This window comes from Trachemys scripta, chromosome 4 (genome assembly GCF_013100865.1).
Source record: "Trachemys scripta elegans isolate TJP31775 chromosome 4, CAS_Tse_1.0, whole genome shotgun sequence".
Classification (NCBI taxonomy): domain Eukaryota; kingdom Metazoa; phylum Chordata; order Testudines; family Emydidae; genus Trachemys; species Trachemys scripta.
This window is the reverse complement of record NC_048301.1, coordinates 58,963,789-58,988,381: the sequence shown is the minus strand read 5'-3', so window position 1 is coordinate 58,988,381 and position 24,593 is coordinate 58,963,789. Positions and strand designations below refer to the sequence as shown.

Sequence of the window (24,593 nt, the reverse complement as noted above, 5' to 3'; positions counted from 1 at the left end):
AGATCTCTTGGTCAGATCAGAAATGCCAGGCTGCTCTAGTACTTCTTCACATTCCCACTGGACCCAGGAAGTACAGGAGCCCACAGTGAAAATGAATAATTTAAAAAGTTTATATTCCAGCTTCCATAAAGGTTGAATGGAAATTTGGATAAAGGTTTGGGTTGGGTCTTGTTTTCCTGGTGTCAGTTTACCCATCCCCCTTCATTCGTACCTTGTTTCCCTTTGCAGAGCCAGAAGCTCCGAGAGGTTTTTAACTTGGATTTCCCAGACAACAACTTCCTGCTCAAAACCCTGACTGTTGTGACCGGCACCGATATGGTGGATCTCACATTCCACAATTTTGTCTCCTACAAAGAGAGAGTTGGCAAGGTATCCGAGACCTTAGGGGAATGGACCACCAGGGACGTCTAGGAATCACGGTATAAGCGGAAAGAGGGAGGGTGGGAATTCTAAATCTCTGATTCTTGAGCATGACTGACAAGCTCACCGGCTGCAAGGGACAGGAATCCAATTCCAAAAGAGAGGGGGGTACAGTGTCTTTGAGCCCCTGCAAGCAGAAGGAGGGAATTGATGTGCTGCTACTGTTCACTTCATCCTCCTCCTCCTGCAGTTAAAGTGGACGAAGAGAAGGAGAGGAGGGTAAGTGCAAGGTCCCACTGTAAGCAGGTGTAGAAACAGGAGCTTAAGATTAGGCAGGTGGAGGGACCAGAGGGTGCGCACTGCTCCTCAATGTAGCCAGGCTGCGAGGACGGGATGGGAGGTCAGCGCCATTCAGCGTGCAGATGCCATGTCCTGATTGGTGCCACTTTTCTAACCTCTGATTGCATTTATTTTGTTCCCAGAGCTGGGCTGAGGATATCATGGCCATCGTTAGAAACCCACTGACATTCAATGCATCTCGCTACACTTTCCTGGAGAAAATGTGAGTGGTTTCCAATTAATGTTCCTCTTTAAAACTCCAACCCATTGCTCTCCCTGCCTGTCTCCATAGGGAATGATGCCAGGGTGGGCTCCTTGGGAGCAAAGGGCTTCTGCAATTCAGCAACAAACCTTGTCTAAACTCAGTTGCCCATAACAACAGGTGCAATGCCGGTATTTGGGCTGTATGTCACTTTGGGTGCATGTATACTGCACCCTTCCTTTAGCGGTGTGTAGGGTATATACATGCGTAGTCTCCGTAGAATGGGTATAAATAACAGTGTAAACAGTGAAGCCTGGCTTAGGCGAGCAGAGTAAAGACATGCTTGAAGGGTGTGGGTACGTACCCGAGTACATGCCCTAGATGGTTCTCTACTCACCCAAGCCATGCCTACCCATTTACACTGCTGTTTTTAGCAATGTAGCATCCTGTTGCCTCCCCATTGATGGAGCCCTTCCCCCACTGAAGGAAAGGCTCTAGCAGTGGTGAAAGGGTGTCCATTACTTGCAATGATTGGCTGTGGTCAGTTTGGAATCCCTGAGTCGTCTTCTTCTGCATCTGCCATCTGTAGTTTTCTCTGTTGATTGTTCTTTCTGAGAAACAAGCTGTAGATGTTGATGGTTTTCTGTTGAAGTCTCCACTGTTAGTCTCAATCACATATGATCTGGGTGCTGAATTCTTTTTCTTTATGACAGCTGAAGCTGTCCATTCTTTTTCCCCATCCAGTTTGACGTGAACATGGTCACCAGGTTCTAGACCTGGCAGTTCTCTAACTGAGTGACATCTGTTGTAAAAGTGTTCATAAGCTTTGTTAGCCTTTTTATTCAATTTGGCTACTCTCTTCATCCTGGCCACTTTGGAAATAGGTTCTTTTCCAAAGTTGGAATAGTAGTTCTGAGTTGTCTTCCCATCAGGATTTGTGCTAAACTATATCCAGTAGTGGCTAATGGTGTTGATCTGTAACACAGAAAAGCAAGGAAAGGGTCTTCCTACTGTAAGATTTTCTTAGCCATCTGTACAGCTCTTTCAGACTCTCCATTTGCTTCTGGGTAACACCGGCTGCTAGTAATATAGTCAAAATCATATTTCGTTTGGAATGACTTAAACTCTGCTGCAGTGAATTGTGGTCCATTGTCCATTACTAGTTGTTCTGGAATACCAAAGTGATCAAAAATGGACTTCAGTTTCTCAATAACACTGGGGCATATTATGTCTTTCAAATACACTATTTCCACGTATGTGGAAAAATAGTCCATGACGACTAGGTAATGATGTCCTCTGAATTCACATAAATCTGCAGCGAGTCTCTTCCAAGGTCCGTCTGGTAGAGGTGCTGTTATTAAAGATTCCTTGTATTGTGTTTTGATCTGTTAGTTTTGCAATGTTCATGTGCAGATACTTTATTCTTTATGTCCTTGCTGATGCCTGGCCACCTGGCTGACTGGTTGGCCTGTTCATGGCATTTAATTAATCCTTGATGTCCTTCATGGATGAGGTTTAGGATTTCCCCACTCATTTGTTTGGAATTACGATGCAAATTGCCTTTAATCACAAGTCCATTTGACTCACTTAATTGTCCACACACCACAAAGTAGTCTCTTATCACTTCCTTAGTCCTTCAGATACTCGAGTCAGTCGCCTCACATGTAACTTAGAACTTCCTGAAGTTGAGTGCCTGTTGAGGTTGGGCTTTTTTAGCTGTAGGAGTCCCTTTTCTTGCACTGGTCTGTATGCATCCACAGCATCCACATATGCCATTATATCATCTTCAAGCTCACAGGTAGCTGAGTGCGATGCTGGGCTCTTTGACAGAGTGTCTGCTACCACCAGATTTTTCCTAGGAACATATTTTGCAACGAGGTTAAATTGCATTAACTTTAGCAGTAGATGTTGGCATCAGAGTGGTGCTTGATCCAGGTCTTTTCCACGGATGAGGGTTACAAGCTGTTTCTTGTCTGTTATCAGTCCACACAGATCTCTGTAGAGGTTCTCACATGCTCATATGCTTGCCAGGCATTCTTTTTCAATCTGTGCATATAATTTTTCTGCTTCTGTAAGTGTGTGAGAGCAAAATGCAACTGGCCTCCACTCAGAGCCATGTTGTTGCAACAATGCCCCACCTAGGCACTGACCCTTGTGGGCAGGGCCGGCTTTAGCAAGTGCGGGGCCCGATTCCTGGGGCGGCACTTTGGATTGCCGGCTAGGGGAGGGAGGGCCGCGGGGCTTGCCGTGCTTCGGCCGGCACTCCGGCCGGGGTCGCAGGGCGGCGGGGCTGCCTGCCGCGCTCTGGCTGGCGGTCCGTCCGGGAGAGTGAGGCTGCTGCGCTCCGGCCAGAGGTCCGGCCAGGAGAGCGGGGCTGCGGGGCTGCCGTGCTCCAGCCGGCAGTCCGGCCGGAGTTGCGGAGCTGCGGGGCTGCCTGCCGCGCTCCAGCCGCAGGTCCAGCCGGGGTCGCAGGACCGTGGGGCAGCCGTGCTCCGGCCAGGGTCTTGGGGCCACGGGGCTGCCACGCTCCGGCCGGAGATCCAGCCAGGGGAGCGGGGCCCCCGAAGAGACCACCACCAGGGTGAGTGCGCGGGGCCCTCTTAGGCGCGGGGCCCAATTCTGGGGAATTGGGCGAATCGGCCTAAAGCCAGCCCTGCTTGTGGGTTTGTTCACATTAAAGTACTGGAGAAATGGAGCTGTTGAGATCAATCCTTTTACCTTTTTGAAGAAAATGTCTTGATTTGGCCGCATAGCTAAGATGTGTTGGACTTTAAGGGTATGTCTACACTGCAACTAAACATCTGTGGCTGGCCCTTGACAGCTAACTCGGACTCAGGCTGCAGGGTTATTTAAGCAGTGTAGACATTTGGGCTTGGGCTGGAGCCTGGGTTCAGGGACCCTCTCCCTTCATGGGGTCCAGGAGTCTGGTCTCTAGCCTTAGCCTGAATGTCTACACCACAATTTAACAGCCATGCAGCCCAAGCTCCATGAGTCTAAGTCAGGTGACATGGGCCAGCCACGGGTGTTTAGTTGCAGTGTAGATATACTCCAACAATTCATTCAGTGGTTTTGTCACTGTAGAAAGGTCTTGTAGGCATTGACCAAGGTAATTTACTAGCCCAGTATATATCTCAGTTCTGGTTCGTTAGTTGGTGCATTCCATTTTCAAATTGTTTTTACTTTCTCAGGGCTAGGACTGATTCCATCCATCTCTGTTTATGGTCTGTCTCAAAAACAAAATTTGGGATAGGCAGAAATGCATTTTCCCTTGTTTAGCATCAGTCCAGACTGATTAGGCTTAGGACTTCATTGAGGATTTTGTTGTGTCGAAGATCCATATATAAGAATATCATCCATAAAAACTGTAACTTCATTTGTGTTCATTAACAATTCTGCCATCTTTATTTGGAAAACTTCAGGTGCTCTGGGTAATTCCAAAAGGTAATCTTTGAAAGCAAAAACTCCCAAAGGGTGTGATAAATGTAGCACTTGCTTTAGCTAAAGAAATTTGCCAGTTATCCGCCTGAGGCATCCCTTTCACTTTGGGGAGGAAGTTTTCCAGTGTTGGGAGGATACATTTTTCTTTCACAACTGCTTCATTTAGTGTTTTAAGATCTACAGAGTCACATTTTTCTTTATAACTGGTACCATTGTCACACACCAGGCTGTTGGCTCAGAATTTTTCTCGAATATACCAATCCATTCCCTTCTCTTTAACTCAGTTTCCACTTCATGATATAATGGGGTAGGAGTCCTTCGAGGTGTATGTATGTATGTATGGTTCAGCATTGTCTCTTAAGGTTATTTGTACTGGATTTCCTTTCAAAAGTCCAGTATGACCAAATAGTCCATCGAGTTCTTCCACTTGTCTGACTAGGCCCATCATGGCTGCCACACTGCAGCTGAGAAGGCTGCTGGTCTGTGGTCCTTAGATCACATACAAAGACAAAAGCTATGCATCCAGAGTGTATGTTATTCACCATGCAGGTCAGAATACTGTCAGAGCTGCCTCAGGTAACTTCAGCTTTGGGAAGGATTGAAGGTGATTGTAAGTCCTTCTGAGATGATGCTCAGCTCCTGCATCAATTTTAAAGGCAATAGTCTTGCCATGAATATTCAGTTTCACTCTCCAGGCAGGCTCTCTGTCATCACAAGTGATAGATCCCAGAAACAACGGCTCTTGATTGTCTGTAATGTGAGTCAACTTCCTGATTGTTTTGGTGCAGCAAACAGCTGCAGAATGTTCATATTTCATGCATGCATTATGCTGTTTGCCTGTGACTGGACATGCATCATTTCTTGGGACTTTTTCCCCCCCTTGTGTGCGTAGGTTGGAATTTGTCTCTCTTGGGGTATGTCTACACTGCCCATGTTACAGCGCAGCCGCACTGTGACGTGGCAGCAGAGACATGCTTTATCGCCGGGGGAGAGCTCTCCTGGCGATTAAAAAAAAAACCCACCCCGAAAAGCGGTGCTAGCTTTATCGCTGGGAGTGCTGTCTATACTGACGCTTTTCAGCACAAAAACTTTTGTCACTCAGAGGGGTGTTTTTTCACACCCCTGAATGATGAAAGTTTTAGGGCTGAAAGTGGCAGTGTAGATACAGCTTTAGCCTCATCATTCTCTCTCCTTGCCTCAGGGGTTTTATGACAATGACTTTTAACACTCAAGTGTCTGTTTATAGCTTAGCTAGCTTCAGGGTTTTCAAATTGCTCCTACCTTTTGTTATATTGTTTGACTAATTCTGACTCTTTTGCTATCTGCATAGCTGTCGCTAGTGTTAAATCTCTCTTCAATTGTAGCTGCTGTGAAAGGTTTTTATCTTCTAACCCAGTAATTACTAGCCTGTCTCTGATATTTTCATGTTTTGCATTCCCAAAAATCAGTTTTCAGCCAATGTATGCAGAGCTCTTATAAAACATTCATTATTTCCCCCCTGGTTCTTAAAGTGTCTGGTGAAAACATGCTCTTTTATAAACCACATTTCTGAGATATAAAGAATGCATCGAACATAGCCAGAACCCTTTCGTAGTCATCTCTATGACTGTCTTCAGTAAAGTCAAAGGATTTAAAGATATGCTCTGTCTGCTTCCCTGTAGCATATATTAGAGAAGATCGCTACATATCTCCAGTTTCTTTATGGAGTTTTTTGCAATTCAAAATCTTGCAAAATACTGCTTCCATTCTGTCCACTGGGAAAGCTTAAGTTCTCTGGGGCACTGAAGAGTGGCATACTGATGAGATCCTGGAACCTTTGTTGCTGTTCCTTTTGTCTGCAACATCTGTTGCTGTTTTCCTTTTGTTTCTGTTCTTAGTTTACTATTGACACCATGTCATGCTCCTGTACCAGATGTGGACTGGTCACAAACTTGCTGATACATACCAGCTATGTTCATTATAAGATCCTTTAATGCTCTGCCGGGTATGATTGAGGGTTGTTAAAAAAGGGATTTTTATGCACAGTGTCACCTAGTGTCTGAACAGTATAATACAATTTAATTTGGCATGCCCATTATAGCGGGGAAAGGCTCTGTCAGCTCCCCATTTCTGGTGCCTTTACTGGCAGCGGGGAAAGGCTCCATCAGCAGGGAAAGACTCTGATGGAGAGAGGCTCAGATGTGGTGTGCTTTTCACTGCCACATGCAGCTACACCTACACTATATGCCTCTGCTGGTGGTGTGTAGTGCAGACATAGCCATAATGGGAATGACTGAAACCAAAGTACATAGTGAGCCAGTTAAGCATATGCTTGGTATTACACAAAAGCAATTAAATCCAGAGCCCCAAGAGCTATAGCCAGGGAAGATCCCCTCCAGCATAACATTTGCCCTGACAAATGCTGAGTCTTTCTTTCCAGAACTGTGTCATATTATTTAACTGACCACAGGGATCATTGTAGAGCAACCAGTAAAAACAACTCTCTTGAGTGTTTCTCAGGCATTTCTCATTATGGTACCTAAGTATTTATATACTGTGCTGACTGCCTAACTTTTTCTGCCTACTACCCAAAGACTGGGAACAAACCGCTGCTGGTGGGTAGCGTCTCAAAATCTGCCAGACCTAAAGAACAGCTCTGTGTAGCTTGAAAGCGTGTCTCTCTCACAGGGACGGCTCTAGGCACCAGCAAAGCAAGCACATGCTTGGGGCAGCCCATTTGCAGGGGCGGCAGGGATCCAGTTTGGGAGCTGAGAACCAACAGGGGGCCCTGGGAGCTGTAGTTCCTTGGTTAGCTCCCTGCCTATAGAGACAGCCCTGGAAGAGGGAAAGAACTACATTTCCCAGCATTCCACTACCAACAGGAAAGAGGGGGAGGGAGTGAGGTAGCTGAAACCTCATGCTGCAGTGAATGGAGAGCTGCACTGTGAGTAGGGATACCATATTTTAACATTCAAAAAATAGGACACTCCACGAGGAGGGAGGGTAGCCCCACCCTGCCCCCATCTACTCCCTCCGACTGCCCCCCACAGAAACCCCAACCCATCCAACCCCTCCTGCTCCCTGTCCCCTGATCACCCCCTCCCGGGACCCCTGCCCCTAACTGCCCCCCAGAACCCCACCCCCTATCTAAGCCTCCTCCTTGTCCCCAACTGCCCCATCCTGAGACCCCCCACACTTCCCCCCAGGACCCCACCCCCTACCTGTCCCCTGACAAACTCCCGGGACTCCCATGCCTATCCAACCGCTGCCTGTCCCCTGACTGCCCCCTCCAATCCCTGACCCATCTAACCCCTCATTCTCCCTGCCCCTGTCTGCCCCCCCCCCCCCCCCCCCCCCCCCCCCCCCCCCCCCCCCCCCCCCCCTCCCCCCCCCCCCCCCCCCCCCCCCCCCCCCCCCCCCCGCCCCCCCCCCCACCCCCCCCCCCCTCCCNCCCATCCCTTACCCATCTAACCCCCCATTCTCCCTGCCCCTGTCTGCCCCCCCCCCCAACCTCCGCCCCATCCAACTCTCTTGCCCCCTTACCGTGCCACTCAGACCAGCGTGTCTGGCACCGCGCAGCGCCAGACACACTGCTGCATACATGCTGCCGTGCTCCCCTGCAGAACCACAGCCCCCTTCCCTCCCCCAGCACCTGCCTTCCAGATTTGAACACCTCAAAATTCAGGAGTGCTCAAGCTCAGTTTGGGCAGCTGTTACTTCATTTCTCCCAAATCAAATATACTGATCCACTGTAACTTGCTGTAGAAAAAGTAGAATAAAATTGAGCAAGAAATGCTTCCCAGTGGTTATTAGGACTGGAATTGCTATTTTCAACAGCCATTGCCTTTTTTGTTTGTTTGTTTAAAAGGAAGACAGTGATATTGCATTGGCAAATTCCCCATAGAAAGAAAGAGAGGAACAAAAGAATAATAAAGGCACCTCAACTTTTCTTCATTTATGTAGGACTGTCTTATAATATGGATCCAGATATCCTCCAATCACACAAGCTGAAAATTGTTCCACTTTACGGCAGTTCTGTAACCATATGGGAACCAATCCTGTCTGTGTTCTGTGAACATCTAAAATTCCTGCTGAATGACCTGCCGTGGGAGCGAGTTACCAGTGACCCAGGGCTGCGGCGGAAGGAGGGTGCAGGTGTGGGGGAGAGAGCTCAGGGCTGGGGTGGCAGGAGGTGTGTGTGTGGGGCAATGGTGGGGGGGAATGAGGGAGCCCAGAGTTGGGGTGGCAGGGGGTTTGGGTGGGGGTGAAGAGCCCAGGGCTGGGGCAGCAGGAGGGTCCGGCGAGGAGCCCAGGGCTGGGACAGGGGGTAGCCAAAATGTTTTTTGCTTGGGGCGGCAAAAAACCTAGAGCCGGCTCTGCTCTCTCACCCATAGAAGTTGGCCTAATCAAAGATATGACCTCATCCACCTTGTCTCTCTCATATCCTGGGACCAATGCGACTACAGCAATGCTGCAGACGGGACTCTATTTGGCAGTTAACATCTGAGTTTCTTTCCCTCTCCTTGAATTCTGGCATGTGTGGTCTGGAAAGGTTATACAAGCATGTTCTTGACCGATCTGCTCTTTTTCACAGCCTGGTGAAGCTGAAGATGCAACTCAGCGCTGAAGGAAAAATTCCTGTCAGGAAGTGAGTACAGGCATTTACATCTCTTTGTGCACCCAGTCAGGTTGAAAACAGAGCAGGTGGGTGAAGGGACGAGAGCCCAGCCTGGCTTTGTCTGCCTTGCTGCACCCAGAGGAAGTCATTATCTCCTAGGGGTTCTGGTCCTTCCCCCAAGAAGAGGGAAAGGGACTTCTGTCTCCTTTGACTGTCCCCAGAAGGGGATTAGGCCATGGGGGACGTGCCTTGGGTCTGGAGAGCCACTTGCAGGGGCTGTCTTGCTACTGCAGTAAGAGGAACCCTGGGATTAATTAGAGTAGAGATCAACAACCAGGGCTGGTTTGGATTGTATAAAGCCTCATTTGTTGGGCTTTTGTTTTGCAAATCCAAGGCTGGGTAAAATCCAAATCTCATTTTAACCACACTCTAAAAGCTTAAGGGCTTCTGATCCTGGTTCATCTCTAAATGAGCTTTCTGCCTGGCTGGCAGCGGTGCTGGCATGCCTGTGTTTCTTACTGCCATCCAGGAATTCTGAGCTGATTTGTTCTTTAATTGTTTTCCCATTATCTGTGTATAAAATCTTTGGGTCTTCTCCTCAGTTTATCCCAGTTTAACACCAGTGTATCTCCACTGATTTCAGCAGTTACTCTGGATTCACACCAATGCAAGTGAGAGCAGAATCGGGCTTGAGGCCCTATTCTCCCCTGTGCCGGTGATCGTGCTGGTGCAGTGATGGAGGAGGTGGTTTGCACTCCTCTTCCACAGAGCAAGGCTACTTTAGCTCCTGGTGCACACCTGAGCAGCCATTGCAGTAGTATAGAAATACTGGCATACAGGGCAGGGGGTTGGGGTGCAGGAGAGGGTGCAAAGTGCAGGAGGGGGCTCAGGGCAGGGAGTTGGGGTGCAGGAGGGGTGCGGCAGGGGACTCAAGGCAGGGACTTAGGGGGCTCAGGGCAGGGGGTTGGGGTGTGGGGTGCAGGAGGTGTTCGGGATATGGGCTCTGGCCCGACGCTGCTTACCTCGAGTGGCTCTGGGGTGGCAGCGGCATGCAGCGGGGCTAAGGCAGGTTCCCTGCCTGCCCTGCCCCCTTGCCGCTCCGGGAAATGTCCAGCAAGTCCAGCAGTGGCTCCTGGGGGTGGGATGGGGCAGGTGGCTCTGCCACGCGCTGCCCTCGCCTGTGAGTACCATTCCCAAAGCACCCATTGGCCACGGTTCCCCATTCCCAGCCAATAGGAGCTGCAGGGGGTGGTGCCTGCAGGCAAGGGCAGCGCACGGAGCCCTCTGCCCCGTCTACCCCAGGGGTTTCAGGGACATGGTGCTGGCCGCTTCTGGGAAGAGAGCGGGGCCAGGGCAGGCAGGGAGCCTGCCTTAGCCCTGCTGCGCCATGGGGCTGGCAATCCCCCGGGCCAGATTGAAAGCCCTGACGGGCTGGATCTAGCCCGCGGGCCATAGTTTGCCCTTCCTTGTCCTATAGGGTCCCCAGCAGAAACTAAAGTTACCCTTGGTTGGGGAAACCTCTGAATTGAAGCCGCAGTGGTATTTATGTATTGATATCAATGGGAGTTAGGCCCCTAAATACTTTTAAGCATTTTGTACATAACATCTCTCCACCTATCTGTTCTCTTTCTCTCTGTGACCCAGTTTTGCATGCACCCTTTTGTCCCTCTCTCTGATTGTAGCTCCCCACTATCCCACCCCCATCTTATCCCACACTGTGACTGTACCTGCCAGCAGCCCCAACCTCTGTTCTCGCTCACTGCTCTTCACAAATTGTCATTTTGCAGGCCTGACTGCTCTTCTCTCTCTCAGTATTTTTCAGCTGTTTCCTGCAGACAGGAAGAGGGTAGAAGCTGCATTACATGCTTGTCACCTTCCAAAGGGCAAGGTGAGTGACTTCTTGGGATATTCAGAGACGTCCAGAACTCCAGGACAATTCCTTCACTGGCCCTGACCTCTTGACCATGATGATGCTATCCCTAAAACAGCCCCAAAGAGGTAGACTTCCTGACCAACATTCTAAATTACTGTGAAACTGTATAATCTGTACCACATTGTAGCTTTACTTCACTCCCTGCCATGATGACATCAATTATTATTATTTCTATTACAGTGTCACCTAGGGCCCCAAAGAGCTGACAGTCTCAATAGATAAGGTAGACAAAAGGGAAAAAAAGGCACAGAGACTTGCCCAAGGTCACTCAGCAGGTCAATAGTGGAGTCAAGAATATACCCCAGATGTTCTGAATCCCAGGCCACTGCTTTATCCACTCAACAGCTGCGCCTTCCCAAGGGACACCAGGGACAATTCTCAACTACCCCCATTGAAATAGCTTCCCCCAAAGTTTCCCCCAAAGCATCACAAACTATTTGCCCTGTTTCTCTAAGCAACATCTTATGCTCTGTGTGCTAATTCACACCACCACAAACAGGGATACTCCAGGTACTACAGAGCAGGGCAATAGGAATATGGACTACTGGCTCTAATAAGGAAGTGCAGGCAGACATGGGTTTGCAGTACTTGTGAGCTGCGGTTTCTGTTTCAGAATGATGCGATCAATCCAGAGGACTTCCCTGAGAAAGTGTATAAAACCTTCCTGATGAACCTGTGTCCCCGTCCGGAGATCGATGAGATATTCACCTCTCAGTGAGTCTTCCTCAGGCTGCAGGGGCAGGCTTTGTTTCATGAGGGGAAAAGACAGGCAAACGGGGGACAATAAAGGAGGAAGATATGGTACAACTGAAGCAAAATGACTGGGGTGTATGAAGTGACTTCTGTCTCAGTCCTGCTCCTAATGTGCTTACTGCCAACCTCAATAGAGAGGGCAAGGCCTGGCTAGAGTATGGAGACTGATCTACCCTCTTCATTGCTAGAGGTGGTCACAGGTCAAGGCTGAATCAAATGGGTGGGAAGCGTGCACTGCCAGTTTCTGCGCTTGAACCTGTGCAGTGAACAGGTAAAGAACTTTAGACCATGATTTTCAGAAGTGACCAATGATTTTGGGTCCCTCTGTGTGCAGGTGGCCAAACTGGTGACAGCTTAAATGGGTTTGATTTTCAGAGGTGAGTGCTCAGCTCTTCTGAAAATCAGGCCCTTTGATAGTGTTGGACACCCAAAACTTGAGGCACCAAAAACCACTGATCACTTCTGAAAACCTTGGCCTTGGTCTCCAATCTGTGTAACCTTTCACCAGCACTAAATACGCAGCAATAAGATACCGAAATAAAATACAAAGAAGAGAGAAAAGTGCTGCAAGGTAGAGGAAGTGATAGAGAGAGAGAGAGAGAGCTGGAACCTTCAGAGTAAAGAAGGCCTTCTAGGAAATGGTGGGAGTCCAGAGAGATGGGCATGCACAGCTAGCTGCAGGAAGGGTTAGCCTGCGTCTCACTGCTGTAAAAGGGGTTTTCCAGTAACACTTAAATACATTCCCTCTTCCATTCCTCTCTGATTCTTTGCCCTTAGCCATTCGAAAGCCAAGCCCTACATGACCAAAGAGCACTTGGCAAAGTTTATCAACAAGAAACAGCGAGATTCCCGCCTCAATGACATCCTTTTCCCTCCTGCCAAACCAGAGCAGGTGCAGGGCCTGATAGAGAAGTATGAACCCAGTGGGATTAACATCCAGAGAGGTGAGTCTTGTTCAGCACACTGCCTCTCTGTCACTCCACTGCTATGGAATCATCCCACACTGCACATTGCACTGATACTTACCAGAGTGTCTGGAGCAGCCAGTCTAACTCCTGCAGGCCCCTGTGTTTCAGCATTACCCACCTGCAAGGGAGCCAGGCCTCTTTGTTTCACTTCTATTAATAGCTTTGTTTTCCCCGCAGGGCAGTTGTCTCCAGAGGGGATGGTTTGGTTCCTCTGTGGCCCTGAAAACAATATTGTATCACTGGACAAAGTGGTGCTGTACCAGGACATGACCCAGCCACTCTCACATTACTTCATCAACTCATCACACAACACCTACTTGACAGGTATCTCTCCACTGGATGACACACCAATTCCAGGGATCTTCCCCTAGCTTCAAAGCAGGTGTGTTGTACCAAGCATGTGTACTGACACTGGAGATGGGTTTTGCCCCATGTATGCTAGGCAGCAATCGGGCAGTTTGTAAGGAATTGACCCATTGGAAAGGGTTTGAAAAGAAAAAGCATACTCTGCTCTTCTGTAGAAAAGTCACGCTTGGGTGATGCCAAGCAAGGCAAAAGGACTAGGGAGATCAGCCTAAATGCTCAAGACAATGAGTCACAGTCTCCTTGTGTCTGATGGATTCTTTTTTGGGATGGCCTGTAGCTGGGGTGTGATGGGGCATATATAACATTTGCAGTGTAGGAAGGGTGAGCAACTCCTTGCCCTCAAGCTCATAGCCAGGGTCTTTTCCCATCACCAACTCCATCACAGTGCAAGATTATGGCTTCATCAACTGACTATATAGACAGGCACAGGTATTCTTGGGATGTGAGGGCAGGTTCCTGTCTTTCCTAAATAGCTGGTCAGGTGTGTCTCTCTCAGGAGTCCTTAGGCTGAGCAGATGTGTGCCACTCTTCACTGGCTGGATATGTGTCTGTCCCTGGGTAGATGCATTAGCCTACAAAGTGATTGGGCAGGTATATATGCTCTAAGATTTCAGTGAGAAGCAGGTTTTCTCCCCAAGAGTCAAGCAGGTGTATAACCCCATAGACTTGAAGGCAGATCCACACCCCTTCCCAACAGCTGGGCAGATGTAGATCCCTCAGGAATTCAAGAGCAGATAATTGTGTGTCCCTCCCAACTGACTGGACAGGTGTCTCCCCCAGGGATTGGTGGTAGGTGGATACCATCACACCTCATCCCTCAATGTGCAGAAAGTAAACATTAGTATAGGCCACACTTTGAGGGAGGAAGAAGTGTTAGGTAGGGCTCCACTGCACAGTTACCTAAAATCTCTCTGCAGTGTGGATTGCCCGCTTGCCCTGGGTGTGCACAGAGCTGTTTCCCCTTCTTACTGCTCTCCATGCAGAATGCACTCACATGAATAAATGGCAAACCATAGTCTCTTCTTCTCCTCCTGCCTCTCTCCAGCTGGCCAGTTTTCTGGCATCTCATCTCCTGAAATGTATCGCCAGAGCCTGCTGTCTGGCTGCCGTTGTGTGGAGCTGGACTGCTGGAAGGGTCGTCCCCCAGATGAGGAGCCCATCATCACCCATGGATTCACCATGACAACTGAGATTCTCTTCAAGGTGAGGGATTGTCTCCACAGATTATTTGTCCTGATTTTGTACTTATTTCTGTGTACCGAGAGTGAATGGATGAAGAATGGGCAGGGAGACACAGGTGTATGGATAGATGAGTATCTATTCAACAGGATGGCCCGATGTGCAGGTTAATTGGGGGAAAGTAGATAGCTGGGGGAGAGTAGCGGGGCTGTTGTATGGATGGGTCTGAATAAATGAGGTGAAATACTTGTGAATTGTCAGATAGGGAATCAGAGAAGTGGTTGGGCAGCTGGAGAGATGTGTGGTTGAATAGATGAGTGCCTAGTGGTTGGAGGGTTGGGTAGGTGGATGGATGAGTGTGTGAATGAATAGCTGCATGAGTTCAGACAAATGACAAGCACCAGGCATCTTTTCAGAAGACCACAAGGGTTAAGAGAGAGCCTTGTTGTCTTCTACAGGTTGATGTCTACAGCAAGTTTGTAATGTTAAATATCGGCACTGTGGGGGTAATTCCTTTTGTCACGACCATGCCATGGGAGTATATGACATGCATCCAGCAGAGCAGCAGCCATGTGGGGTGTTGATTGTACAGCTTCCCTGACTCTTCACTCAAAGACTCCACAGGGAAAGAGAGCCAGCCCAGGGTCACGCTCCATTGCCTAGTGAACTTGCTATTCACACTGAAGGATTTTGTTTTAGTGCATTTAACCACATAAATTACAAAAACCATGCACGGTAAAAATGCACCATGCATTTAACTCACTTCCCCTCAGTCCACTCGGGCAAAGCCCAGATCCCACCAGACAGAAGCCAATTAACAGCTCTCTTGTACTTAGTCTGTGTTCCCCCCTCCCCCCATTCCTGCACTTCATTATTACCAAGACACATGAAAAAATAAAGCCTTTCTCCTTCAGTGCTCAGGTACCATGACCTGCCTGTAATAGTCAATGCTGGCAATTTCCCAGGCTAGCTCTTTTGGTATCATGGTTGCTTTTGCATAGCAGTTCACTATAGATAGGGCAAATAATAGCACAATGGTGTATTATGGAAGCTATAATTGCACTGAGGGGTTCTGCTAAACCATGTGAATGAACCTCAAGATGGAATTATAGCCTGTTAACACAGCATGAGCCCGGTTTTTAGTTTATATAATACACAGAACTCCCATCTCCTGCTCCTTCCCTTCTCCGACCCCCCGTCTTTCTAATAGTATCTTTTGCACCCTCTCCTCTTCTGAACTTGTAGCAGCTTCCTTTGAAATCCCGCTCAAGTGGCCCCCTGAAGTGGCACTGGAGCCGCCTTCCTTAGAGAGAAACTGCTTGTTGAATCAGGGTTTGGGGGTTGTGGGCGGGGGTTGCATAGGTTGAAGTCCTTGGGCCATATTCATCCCTGGCATTATGCCACTGTCTTCCTCAGGTTTACACCAGAGCTGAATTTGGCCCAATGGATTGAACTCTGCAGTCCATGTACTATCATGCGGTATACAATGGATTGTATGATATCACTGAATGAATGGAGCAGGAGTAAGCGGGGGCAGATAATTACACATGAGAAAAACTATGCTCCTGTAACCTGCCAGTTAGCAACAATGGGAAAGAAAATAGAGAAAAGTTCGTTGCAGTTTAATAGGGGCCTGGGGAAAATATTATTTTAAAAAATAAATCAACATTGTTGAGAATAGTTCCATGGCATCAGCATTTGGAATGTTCGTAACTGCTGGTTGCTGAGCGTTTCCGTTTGCTGTGCTATTAGACCGTCAGGATCAAGAAGGACTTTACAGGCCAATAAAATGACAGACAGATGGACAAATTCAGAGGATGTATGTGTGTCGCAGTAAATCTTGAGAGAGTTTAATTTGGCATCACTTACACCTTTTTTTCTGGCCCCTCAGTGAATCAAATTTAGTCTCTCTTTAGACACATTTACTTTGAATCGTACCCATGTAACAAGATATACACTGGCCCTCCTATGCCCTCCGCATCACCCCTGAATGTGAAGTATTGAGTATAAAAGAACCGAAAGGAATCCAAGTTGTACCTCACATGCTGAGAGACCAGACGAGAGGAGTGTGTGAAAAGGAAGTTTAGTCATGCCTGGGAGAGTCGCTGGAAGAGATCAACTCAGAGATGTGAAAGCTGGGTGGCTACTTGTCTCAGGACACTATAATAATGCTCTGTCTGTCTGTCTCTTCTTGTTTAGGATGTCATTGAGGCCATTGCAGAAAGTGCTTTCAAAACCTCTCTCTACCCAGTTATCCTGTCCTTTGAGAACCATGTTGACTCGTGAGTATCCAGTGGTTGCTGGTGGGCTCACATCGGGGGAACTCACGTGAGAGAATTAACTTTTTGCTGTCTGAGAGGGGAGGTAGAGGCAAGCACAATCTCTCCAGCTGCCTCACACATGGTTGTGATTTCCTGGGTGTCTGAGGCTGGGGGTAGCAAGGTGAAGCATTGGAGTTGCAGTGTTAGGAGTTTTTGTTGGAGGGATCAGAGGTGGTTGATGCCAAAAGATGAGAAAATTAAACCAGTGAATCCCATCCTGTCACTCCCATTCAACCTCCCCCAAAATGCCTAACGTTGGGGAGGTGATGGAGCAGGGCAGACGCTGTTAGTCCTGGAGAAGGGTTTCAGAGAGCCCGTGAGAGAGATCAGGATGAGGGGAGGTTAGGGTTAACCCTTTGGGTGGGGTGGCAGGGCACGGTACATGGTGGAGGAGGGTTGCTCATGGTGTTTTCCAGACTCAATAGGTTCGTGTCTCACTCTTGTTTTATTGCATTATTCTTTAGGCCCAAGCAGCAGGCTAAGATGGCTGAGTACTGCAGGACCATATTCGGGGACATGCTGCTGACAGAGCCACTAGAAAAATATCCAGTAAGTGGAAGATGGGGGAGAACTTTTATTGGGGAGAGGGCATCATACACACATGGATCACTCCCTGGTGCAGTCTGGCTCTGCCACCTGTATGGTAATTTGGGGGATCCTTTGTGGCAAGTGGGAGGAGGCTTATAAAGGCATTAAAGTCAGTGAGCCTAGAGACAGAGGCAGTGAGAGGAGACAGCTGGAAATGGGGCTGGGTGCTGAGCAACTTGGAGAATGAAGAGTGAACTTTTCAGCTTCAGGGCCAGATTTTTTGAAACTAGAGGCCTACTTCTGCTCTAAGTTACACCTATGTGACTCCTTCAGCTTTAGAATCAGACCTCATCTGAGTTGTGCATGTGAAATACATAGTCAGGTAAGTAACATATGCAGCTGCATGCACAGAACAGTGGAGTGCATGTCAAGATAATTGATTGCACATGCAGCTCTCCAGTTTGCATGTACAAATGCGTATTACCTTTTTGTAAACCCCATGCACATTACTACTGCTCTGCCATAAATATACATGGTGCTTTGCAGAAAAATAAAAAGACAACATCCGTGTCCCAAAGTACTTACAGTCCACAGTACAGCAAGGCACAATGAAGGATGGCATGTCGGGTGTTGGAGGGTGGACAAGGTCTACAGCAATAGAATCACGCAAGCATGCAGTGCCTCTTGGGAAGAATCATGGCAGGCAGACACGGTAGAGCACCTGGAAACCATCTGTTAGTTGATGGATACAGAAGGATATTTGGGTGGTTCTTTAAATGATGCTGGATGTAGGCAGGTGTGTGGCTGGAAACAGAGCAAGGCACAAAGATCTAAAAAGTATGGGCTGTAGATAGAGAAAGGTATAAAAATAGTATAGATGCCAATGAAAAATTGGCAGCCAAATGGCCAGGATACAAGATGTGGATGGCACTGTAAGCAGACAGGTGGATACAGGTACAGACGGGTGGATGGAGATGTTGAAGGATGCAGATTGTGCAGTGTGGAGGCAGACAGGTGGATGGAGATGTTCACAGATACAGATGGACAGCTGAGTGTATGAGCTCTGTCTCTTTGTAGGGGAAATTCAATAAGGACTTTTCTCTGTTACAGCTGAAGCCGGGCGTTCCCTTGCCAAGCCCTCAGGATCTCTTAGGGAAAATCCTGATTAAGAACAAAAAGAACCAATCTGCATTTGAAGATAGGCGGGACTCTCTGAAGAAAGAGAGGAATGAAGCTACTGACCAGCCTGTCACAGTGGATGGTATTGATACTGGTACAATACGAAGTGGGGGAGGGGACTCATTCCACTCAGATGGGGTGGCCTGGCCCTTTGGAGAAAGTCCAAACCGTCCCAGTGTTATTTCAAGAGATCTAATATACATACGTTTAGGCACTTCAGAGTGGAGAATGAGGGGGATCAGCTCTTCAGAATAGAATTATGTTTTCAGACACCATATAGCACTAATAGTGATACCAGAGCCTTAAAAGATCATGTTACCAATACATTGCCTGGTTATCTGCCAACCATTCTGCTTCTCCTGAGATGCACCGCTGCATATACTGGCTGTTGATCTGATGTGTGCATGGATAGGCTATATTGCCCTTGATTCCTCTCCTGCGTTGTCATTGACTAGCTCTATGGCATCCAGCAAATACACCATGACATATTTCCTAACCATAAATGTTTTGAAGGCCTGTACACCCTGCAGCTCCCCCAGATCTTTTATCTCTTTTGCATCTTACATTTGGAGACCCCAAGACAGAACAAGTGAGATTTCAGCCCATGGAGTCTCCATGCCCCTGTTACAGAAGGCACACAGAATGTAGGAACAGCTCCTCTGTAGAATAGCCAGGAATCAGGATCTAAAGTAAATCCACTCCCAGATTTGTCCCCTTAGGTCTGACCCTTGGTGGGGGAAGTGGGACTACAGCCCACTTCTCATGGGAGAAGCCTATGAAGGGAGACTGGAGGCTCTGGTGATACAGCCAACTTAGATCCTGTTACTGTTATTTGGGGCTAAGGAGACCGGCAAGAGGAAGAACTGAATTACTTGAGTGCGCCAGCCCACAGCGGTGCCTCTCCATATTTGGATGCAGCTATTAGAGCAATTTTGTACCCCTTTCGTGTTCCCACATTTACACTGGGAGGAATTTCAGTTCAGAAAAGTGGCATGTTTCCCTTGCTAGTGGAGGCAGCATTAGAGGACATGTCAGCAATCCTTCATGCTATCCTGTCTAAATGTGCTGCTGGTGAACTCTGTGTATGCTTATTCTGGGCAGGTGATGTGACCGAAGAGGACCCAGAGGAAGAGGAGGAGGAATCTGGAAACTTGGATGAAGAACAGATTAAAAAGATGCAGTCAGATGAGGTAGTGCCACTGACCTTTCCTCTCTAGGTCCATTTGCTTCTTCTGGACAGTGACCCTATCACAGCTTGTTGTGAGGTCCCATCATACTATTTAATCTAAAGCCCCCTCTCCTCTGTCCCCCACAGGCTTGAGAGCCCAAGCTCTACCCCAAGCCACAACCTCAAAGCAACATCTACACAGCTATTCTTAGCGTACTTGTGTGAGCTCTGCTAGCAGGGCCGGCTCCAGGGTTTTGGCCGCGGGAAGCAGAAAAAAAAAAAAAAAAGCCGCGATCGCGATCTGCGGCGGCAATTTGGCGGGAGGTCCTTCACTCCCAGGCGGAGTGAGGGACCGTCCGCCGAATTGCCGCCGAATACCTGGAACTGCCGCCCCTGTCCGGAATGGCCGCCCCAAGCACCTGCTTGAGAAGCTGGTGCCTGGAGCCGGCCCTGTCTGCTGGCACAAGTCTAGACCAGGACTGGGACGCTTGCTTCCAGATCTAGTGTAGCCATAACCTTAGAGACCCAACTGTGAGTGTGTTGTGGGAGATATTTCTTCATCTGTCTAGTCTTGTTTTGCATAGGGCACTGCTGGCTTGGAAGTGACAGCTTACGAGGAAATGTCCAGCCTGGTTAATTACATCCAGCCCATCAAATTTGACTCCTTTGATACCTCAACAGGTAAGAAGGATTCTTGTCTTTTCACTATTCTAAATGTTTTCATTGAAACAGCTAGTATGAACTTTCACATATTGACAATTTCCAACTATTTTGACTGCAGCTGTATTTGCAGATACTCTGTTGCCCCATGCCTTCTTCTTTTACCCTCCTTGCTCTCTCTTACAGTAGCAAACATGGACACGTGCAGCTCACACATCCCTTTGTAGTCAATGGGTCAAATTCTGCTCTCAGTTACACTAGCGAAAATCAACACCACCACCACTGCAATCCATGGACTCATTCTTGTCTTACACTGGTGTGAATGAGAGCAGAATTTAGCCCAGTCTGTATCAGTATATTTGACTGGTCTTTCTCTTCAGTGGGGATTCCTCCTGCTGGGTGATGGAGAAAGCTGTACTCCTGTAACCATCTGAAATGCACCTGCTTTCATCAAACACACCAAGTTCATCAGATTCTCAAACCTGGGGCCAGTTTTGAGTGAACTGGGTTGATTCATGGTGTCAGTGAAAAACCTGGTAAAATGCAGAGCTTTTCATTGAGCTTTGCTGTCAGTGTTCGGGTTCACTTGAACCTACAACTCAAGCTAAGGGGAAATAAGACAACTCCTGCACTGACACCAAAGAAACAATTTATGTTGTACACATCTCTGCCGTGTGAGCCCCCCTCTGTCTGTGAGATTATAATGTGTGGTTTGGAAACAAAATTAAGGACTGTAACTGTTGCTATGTTTTCTATCAAAGAAAAGGTGAACTTCTTAACACCCTCCCCAACTCTTTGCAAGCTGATCCTCTGGATGTGTTCATTTGCCTGTCCCAGATAAACCCAACCCAAATCCCAACAGCTCAAATAAACCTTTATGATTACTCCTCCAATCCCATTTCAGAGGGCCAAGCAAGGATGGAGGTGTCTTGATCTGATCATGGGGTCCATGGGGAAAGAGACCGACTGGGTGTTTCTTGGTCTGAGGCCCAGCATGAATGTGTCATGCTTTGATTGCGGCACTTGCCAGAGTATGAGATGGGGTGCTGGGAGTGCCTGTCTTTTAAACATTTCCCTCTTCCGTACTCCCAGAACAGAACCGAAGTTATGTCATCTCCTCCTTCACCGAAATAAAGGCTTATGATCTACTGACCAAATCCGCTGTGCAGTTTGTAGAGTATCCTTTTTGCTAGATGAGCTCTGAGGCAGCATTGTCCTGTGTACCTGGGTGATGCATTTTAAGTGGAATATGAAAGCATTACTCCCTGTCATATAGTATCATTCTGATATTCTGTACGACAATGCACAGTCCCATGAGTGCTTGCAGGCTCCTGGGATAAGATAAAGACAGCACAATTTGCTTTGGGTGCTCAGAACCTTATTAGCTCCTACTCACAATTCATGAAAAGTACCAAGTACATAGAGAACTCAGACATGGTACTATTATCTGGGACACATGTAGGCTTCCCGATAGGATGCCTGCTGCCCTCTAGCAGGTGCAGTCAGGACTACCAAATGCTTGTTTCTAAGCATAGAGCACATCATGTTGGGGCTGCAGGAAAGGGTTCTCGCTTTGATACCATATCTTAAAGCCTCTGGTGTTTATAACATGGGATCTTACCCAGGGATGCAGCCATTTCAGACCTAAAGAAGCTCATGTAATCTGGAACTGGGAGCTAGTCCCAGGGCACATGTGCAGCAATAGGCCACTCCAGACCCGTTTCCTATGGAGTAACTGCAGATATAACAAGCGACAGATGAGCCGGATTTACCCCAAGGGCACCCGGATGGACTCATCCAACTACATGCCTCAGATGTTCTGGAACGTCGGCTGTCAAATGGTGGCCTTAAACTTCCAGACAATGGGTGAGTTGCAAGCTGTCCCATGCTTCTCAATAGGTGGGGTTGTGTTCACACCCACTCTTTATTTCCCCTCTTTCCCTCACTGGGATTTCCCAGTATTACCAGGTGCCTCTGAACATGTGTGCTGTTTGCTTTGCCCTTGTCTTGTCATTCGACCTACCCATGGATATCTCTCGGTCTCCAACTGAGCGTCTCTCTCTTGCAGACAGAGCCTTTTTCAGCAGCACTGACAGAGTTAGCCCTGCACGACAATACCTTTGAACTCCATCCTCCCACATACTATCCATGCAGTCCAGCATCTGCAGAAATCATCTCAGGCCAGCCTAATTTCATTCTTCAGATGGTGTGGGGAGTGTAGTGGTTAACACAGGCTGTTGGGAGGCACAACTACACCTAAGCCACAGATGCTGTTGTAGGCAGCATGCACAACTAGGCAGAGGAGCTTCCCTCCACCGCACTCTAGCACTTCCCCTCCCCACTGTTGTTTCCAGTGTTGTTGATCTGGGGTGGGCAGGAAGGGGCTCCAGGGCTCCCCCTTCCCATGTCCACGTCAGGTACTGCATGCTCAGGGTCAGAAGGTGGGGAGGAAGGGCCTCTGTCTGTTGCAGCTAGACAAATTCAGACTGGAAATAAAGTTCAGATTTAGAGCAGTGAGGATAATTAACCCTTGGAACAGTTTACCAAGGGTTCAGGTGGATTCTCTATCACTGGCAAATTTACATCATGATTAGGTGTTTTACTCAAAGATGCGCTCTGGTTCAAACAGGAATTATTTGGGAAAGGTCTCTGGCCTGTGTTGTACAGGAGGTCGGACTAGATGATCACAATGGTCCTTTCTGGCCTTGGAATCGATAGGTGGGCTGGGGAGAAGAAAGTGGGAGAGAGGGGAAGGAAAAGTGAAAGTTGGAGAGACTGGTGGAGAGGGGATTGTATGATATACGTGGCATAGAAAGAGTGAGTGAATGGCAAAGGAAGGAGGAGAGGGCAAACATTAATAGCGGAGCAGACAGATTGAGAAGGGCTAGAGCAGTGGTCTCCAACCTTTTTACGCACAAGATCACTTTTTGAATTTAAGATCAACCCAAGATCTACCCTGCCCCTTCCCTGAAGCCACGCCCCGTTCACTCCATTCCCCCTCCTGCCATCACTCGCTCTCACTCACTTTCACCGGGCTGGGGTAGGGGGTTGGCGTGCGGGAAGGGGTGCAGGCTCTGGGCTGGGGCCGAGGGGTTTGGAATGTGGGAAGGGGCTCCGGGCTGAGCCTGGGGCAGTGGGTTGGGGTGCAGGAGTGAGGAGTCCAAACTCTGGGAGGGAGTTTGGGTGCAGGGGTCATATGGTCACAGTGCACCTAACCTCATAGAATACACTGGACATTTCATTAATTTTACTTTTTATTAGTGTCATTTGTGGTTTATAAACCCAAAAACCCTTCAGGGATTATCACAAATCAGTGTAACATTCTCAACTGCAGTGTGTGCATTGGCTGAGCGTGGGGCAGGAGGTTGGGATGCAGGAGAGGGTGAGGGGTCTGGGAGGGAGATTGTGGTGCAGGAGGGGGCTCCAGGCTGTGGGGGTAGGGGATGGGGGGGGTTGAGGTGCAGGAGGGGGTGTGAGGTGCAGGCTACAGAAGTTCAGTCTCTACAGCTCCTTGATACATACAGACCTTACTTCTGCACTCCCACAAAAATTCCTCTCTCTGTGTCCCATTGTCTCTCTCCCTCAGATGTCCCCATGCAACAGAATATGGCCCTCTTTGAGTTCAACGGCCAGAGCGGCTACCTTCTCAAACACGAATTCATGCGGCGTCCAGACAAGCAGTTTGACCCTTACTCTGTGGACCGCATTGACGTGGTGGTAGCAAGCATCCTGTCAATAACGGCAAGTACAAGCCCCTGAGCTGTTTCTCTCCTGACAGAGCTGCACACTCGCAGCAGGGAGATAACTGGCACCTATAGCTCCTCAATTTACCACCCAGGAGGGCTCTTAATGGCAAATGAACCCATAACTTCCTGCTGGAGAGTGTTACTATGGCAACTCCCAGTCCTTTCAGTGTTTAAAATTAAGCATAATCACATGAAAATAGAAAATTAGCATCTGCCACATGGAATAATCCCGGGCTCTGGTGATGGGGATGGAAGATGACGGGGGGAGCACTAAAGCAAGGAGCACAGGGGAAGGGAAAGAGGAATTAGACAGGCATGTTATAGGAAATGAATGGGCTGGAGGACAGCAGTGACCAAGAAAAAAGAGGAGACAGGCAACAGAAGAAGTGGCCCTAACCCTAATACTAAGGCTGGAGAGGATTTTATTAGCCATTGCTAGTTTTATTTCTATTTGTTCTTTAGATCCTTTCTGGCCAGTTCCTCTCAGAGCGCAGCGTGAAGACATATGTAGAAGTGGAACTGTTTGGTTTGCCAGGGGACCCAAAACGTAAATACAGAACCAAGCTGACATCAAGTGCCAATTCCCTCAACCCTGTATGGAAGGAGGAGGCTTTTGTTTTTGAAAAGGTAACAACACTTCATGGTAACTTAGATAAAGGGCCCCTAAAGAGACCAGTGACCATGAGCTTTTTCTTTGGGGATTCCAGGGCCACATGAAAAACTCCTTCTTAGATCCATAAAAATCTTTGTGGAGATTCCATGGGCCAGAGATTCGAACAACCACAAGTTCCTCTATTGATGAAGGATCATTGGGAACCCTTTCTGGACATCCCAGGGGCCAAAACACTCCTCTCTG

General features: G+C 48.3%; 1 protein-coding gene across 7 annotated transcripts in view; it reads left to right on the top strand.

Annotated features, from left to right (window-relative positions):
- Nucleotides 1-24,593, top strand: part of PLCB2 (phospholipase C beta 2) — a 70,358-nt gene that overhangs the window by 29,922 nt on the left and 15,843 nt on the right. For 6 of the 7 annotated variants that reach the window (XR_004645584.1, XR_004645583.1, XM_034769586.1 and 3 more), the window contains exons 4-20: nucleotides 229-369; nucleotides 843-922; nucleotides 8,913-8,966; nucleotides 10,749-10,824; nucleotides 11,483-11,583; nucleotides 12,400-12,566; nucleotides 12,768-12,914; nucleotides 14,002-14,159; nucleotides 16,335-16,417; nucleotides 16,921-17,005; nucleotides 18,095-18,245; nucleotides 19,256-19,353; nucleotides 19,916-20,012; nucleotides 21,084-21,168; nucleotides 21,733-21,857; nucleotides 23,578-23,732; nucleotides 24,200-24,364. Coding sequence is in view for 4 of the 7 variants with exons in the window: in XM_034769586.1 (XP_034625477.1) it covers nucleotides 229-369; nucleotides 843-922; nucleotides 8,913-8,966; nucleotides 10,749-10,824; nucleotides 11,483-11,583; nucleotides 12,400-12,566; nucleotides 12,768-12,914; nucleotides 14,002-14,159; nucleotides 16,335-16,417; nucleotides 16,921-17,005; nucleotides 18,095-18,245; nucleotides 19,256-19,353; nucleotides 19,916-20,012; nucleotides 21,084-21,168; nucleotides 21,733-21,857; nucleotides 23,578-23,732; nucleotides 24,200-24,364 (1,968 nt within the window). In the remaining 3 variants the exon portion in view is untranslated. Of the gene's footprint in view, nucleotides 1-228; nucleotides 370-842; nucleotides 923-8,912; nucleotides 8,967-10,748; nucleotides 10,825-11,482; nucleotides 11,584-12,399; nucleotides 12,567-12,767; nucleotides 12,915-14,001; nucleotides 14,160-16,334; nucleotides 16,418-16,920; nucleotides 17,006-18,094; nucleotides 18,246-19,255; nucleotides 19,354-19,915; nucleotides 20,013-21,083; nucleotides 21,169-21,732; nucleotides 21,858-23,577; nucleotides 23,733-24,199; nucleotides 24,365-24,593 lie in introns of those variants that run through there. The other variant, XR_004645585.1, reaches the window with a different exon arrangement.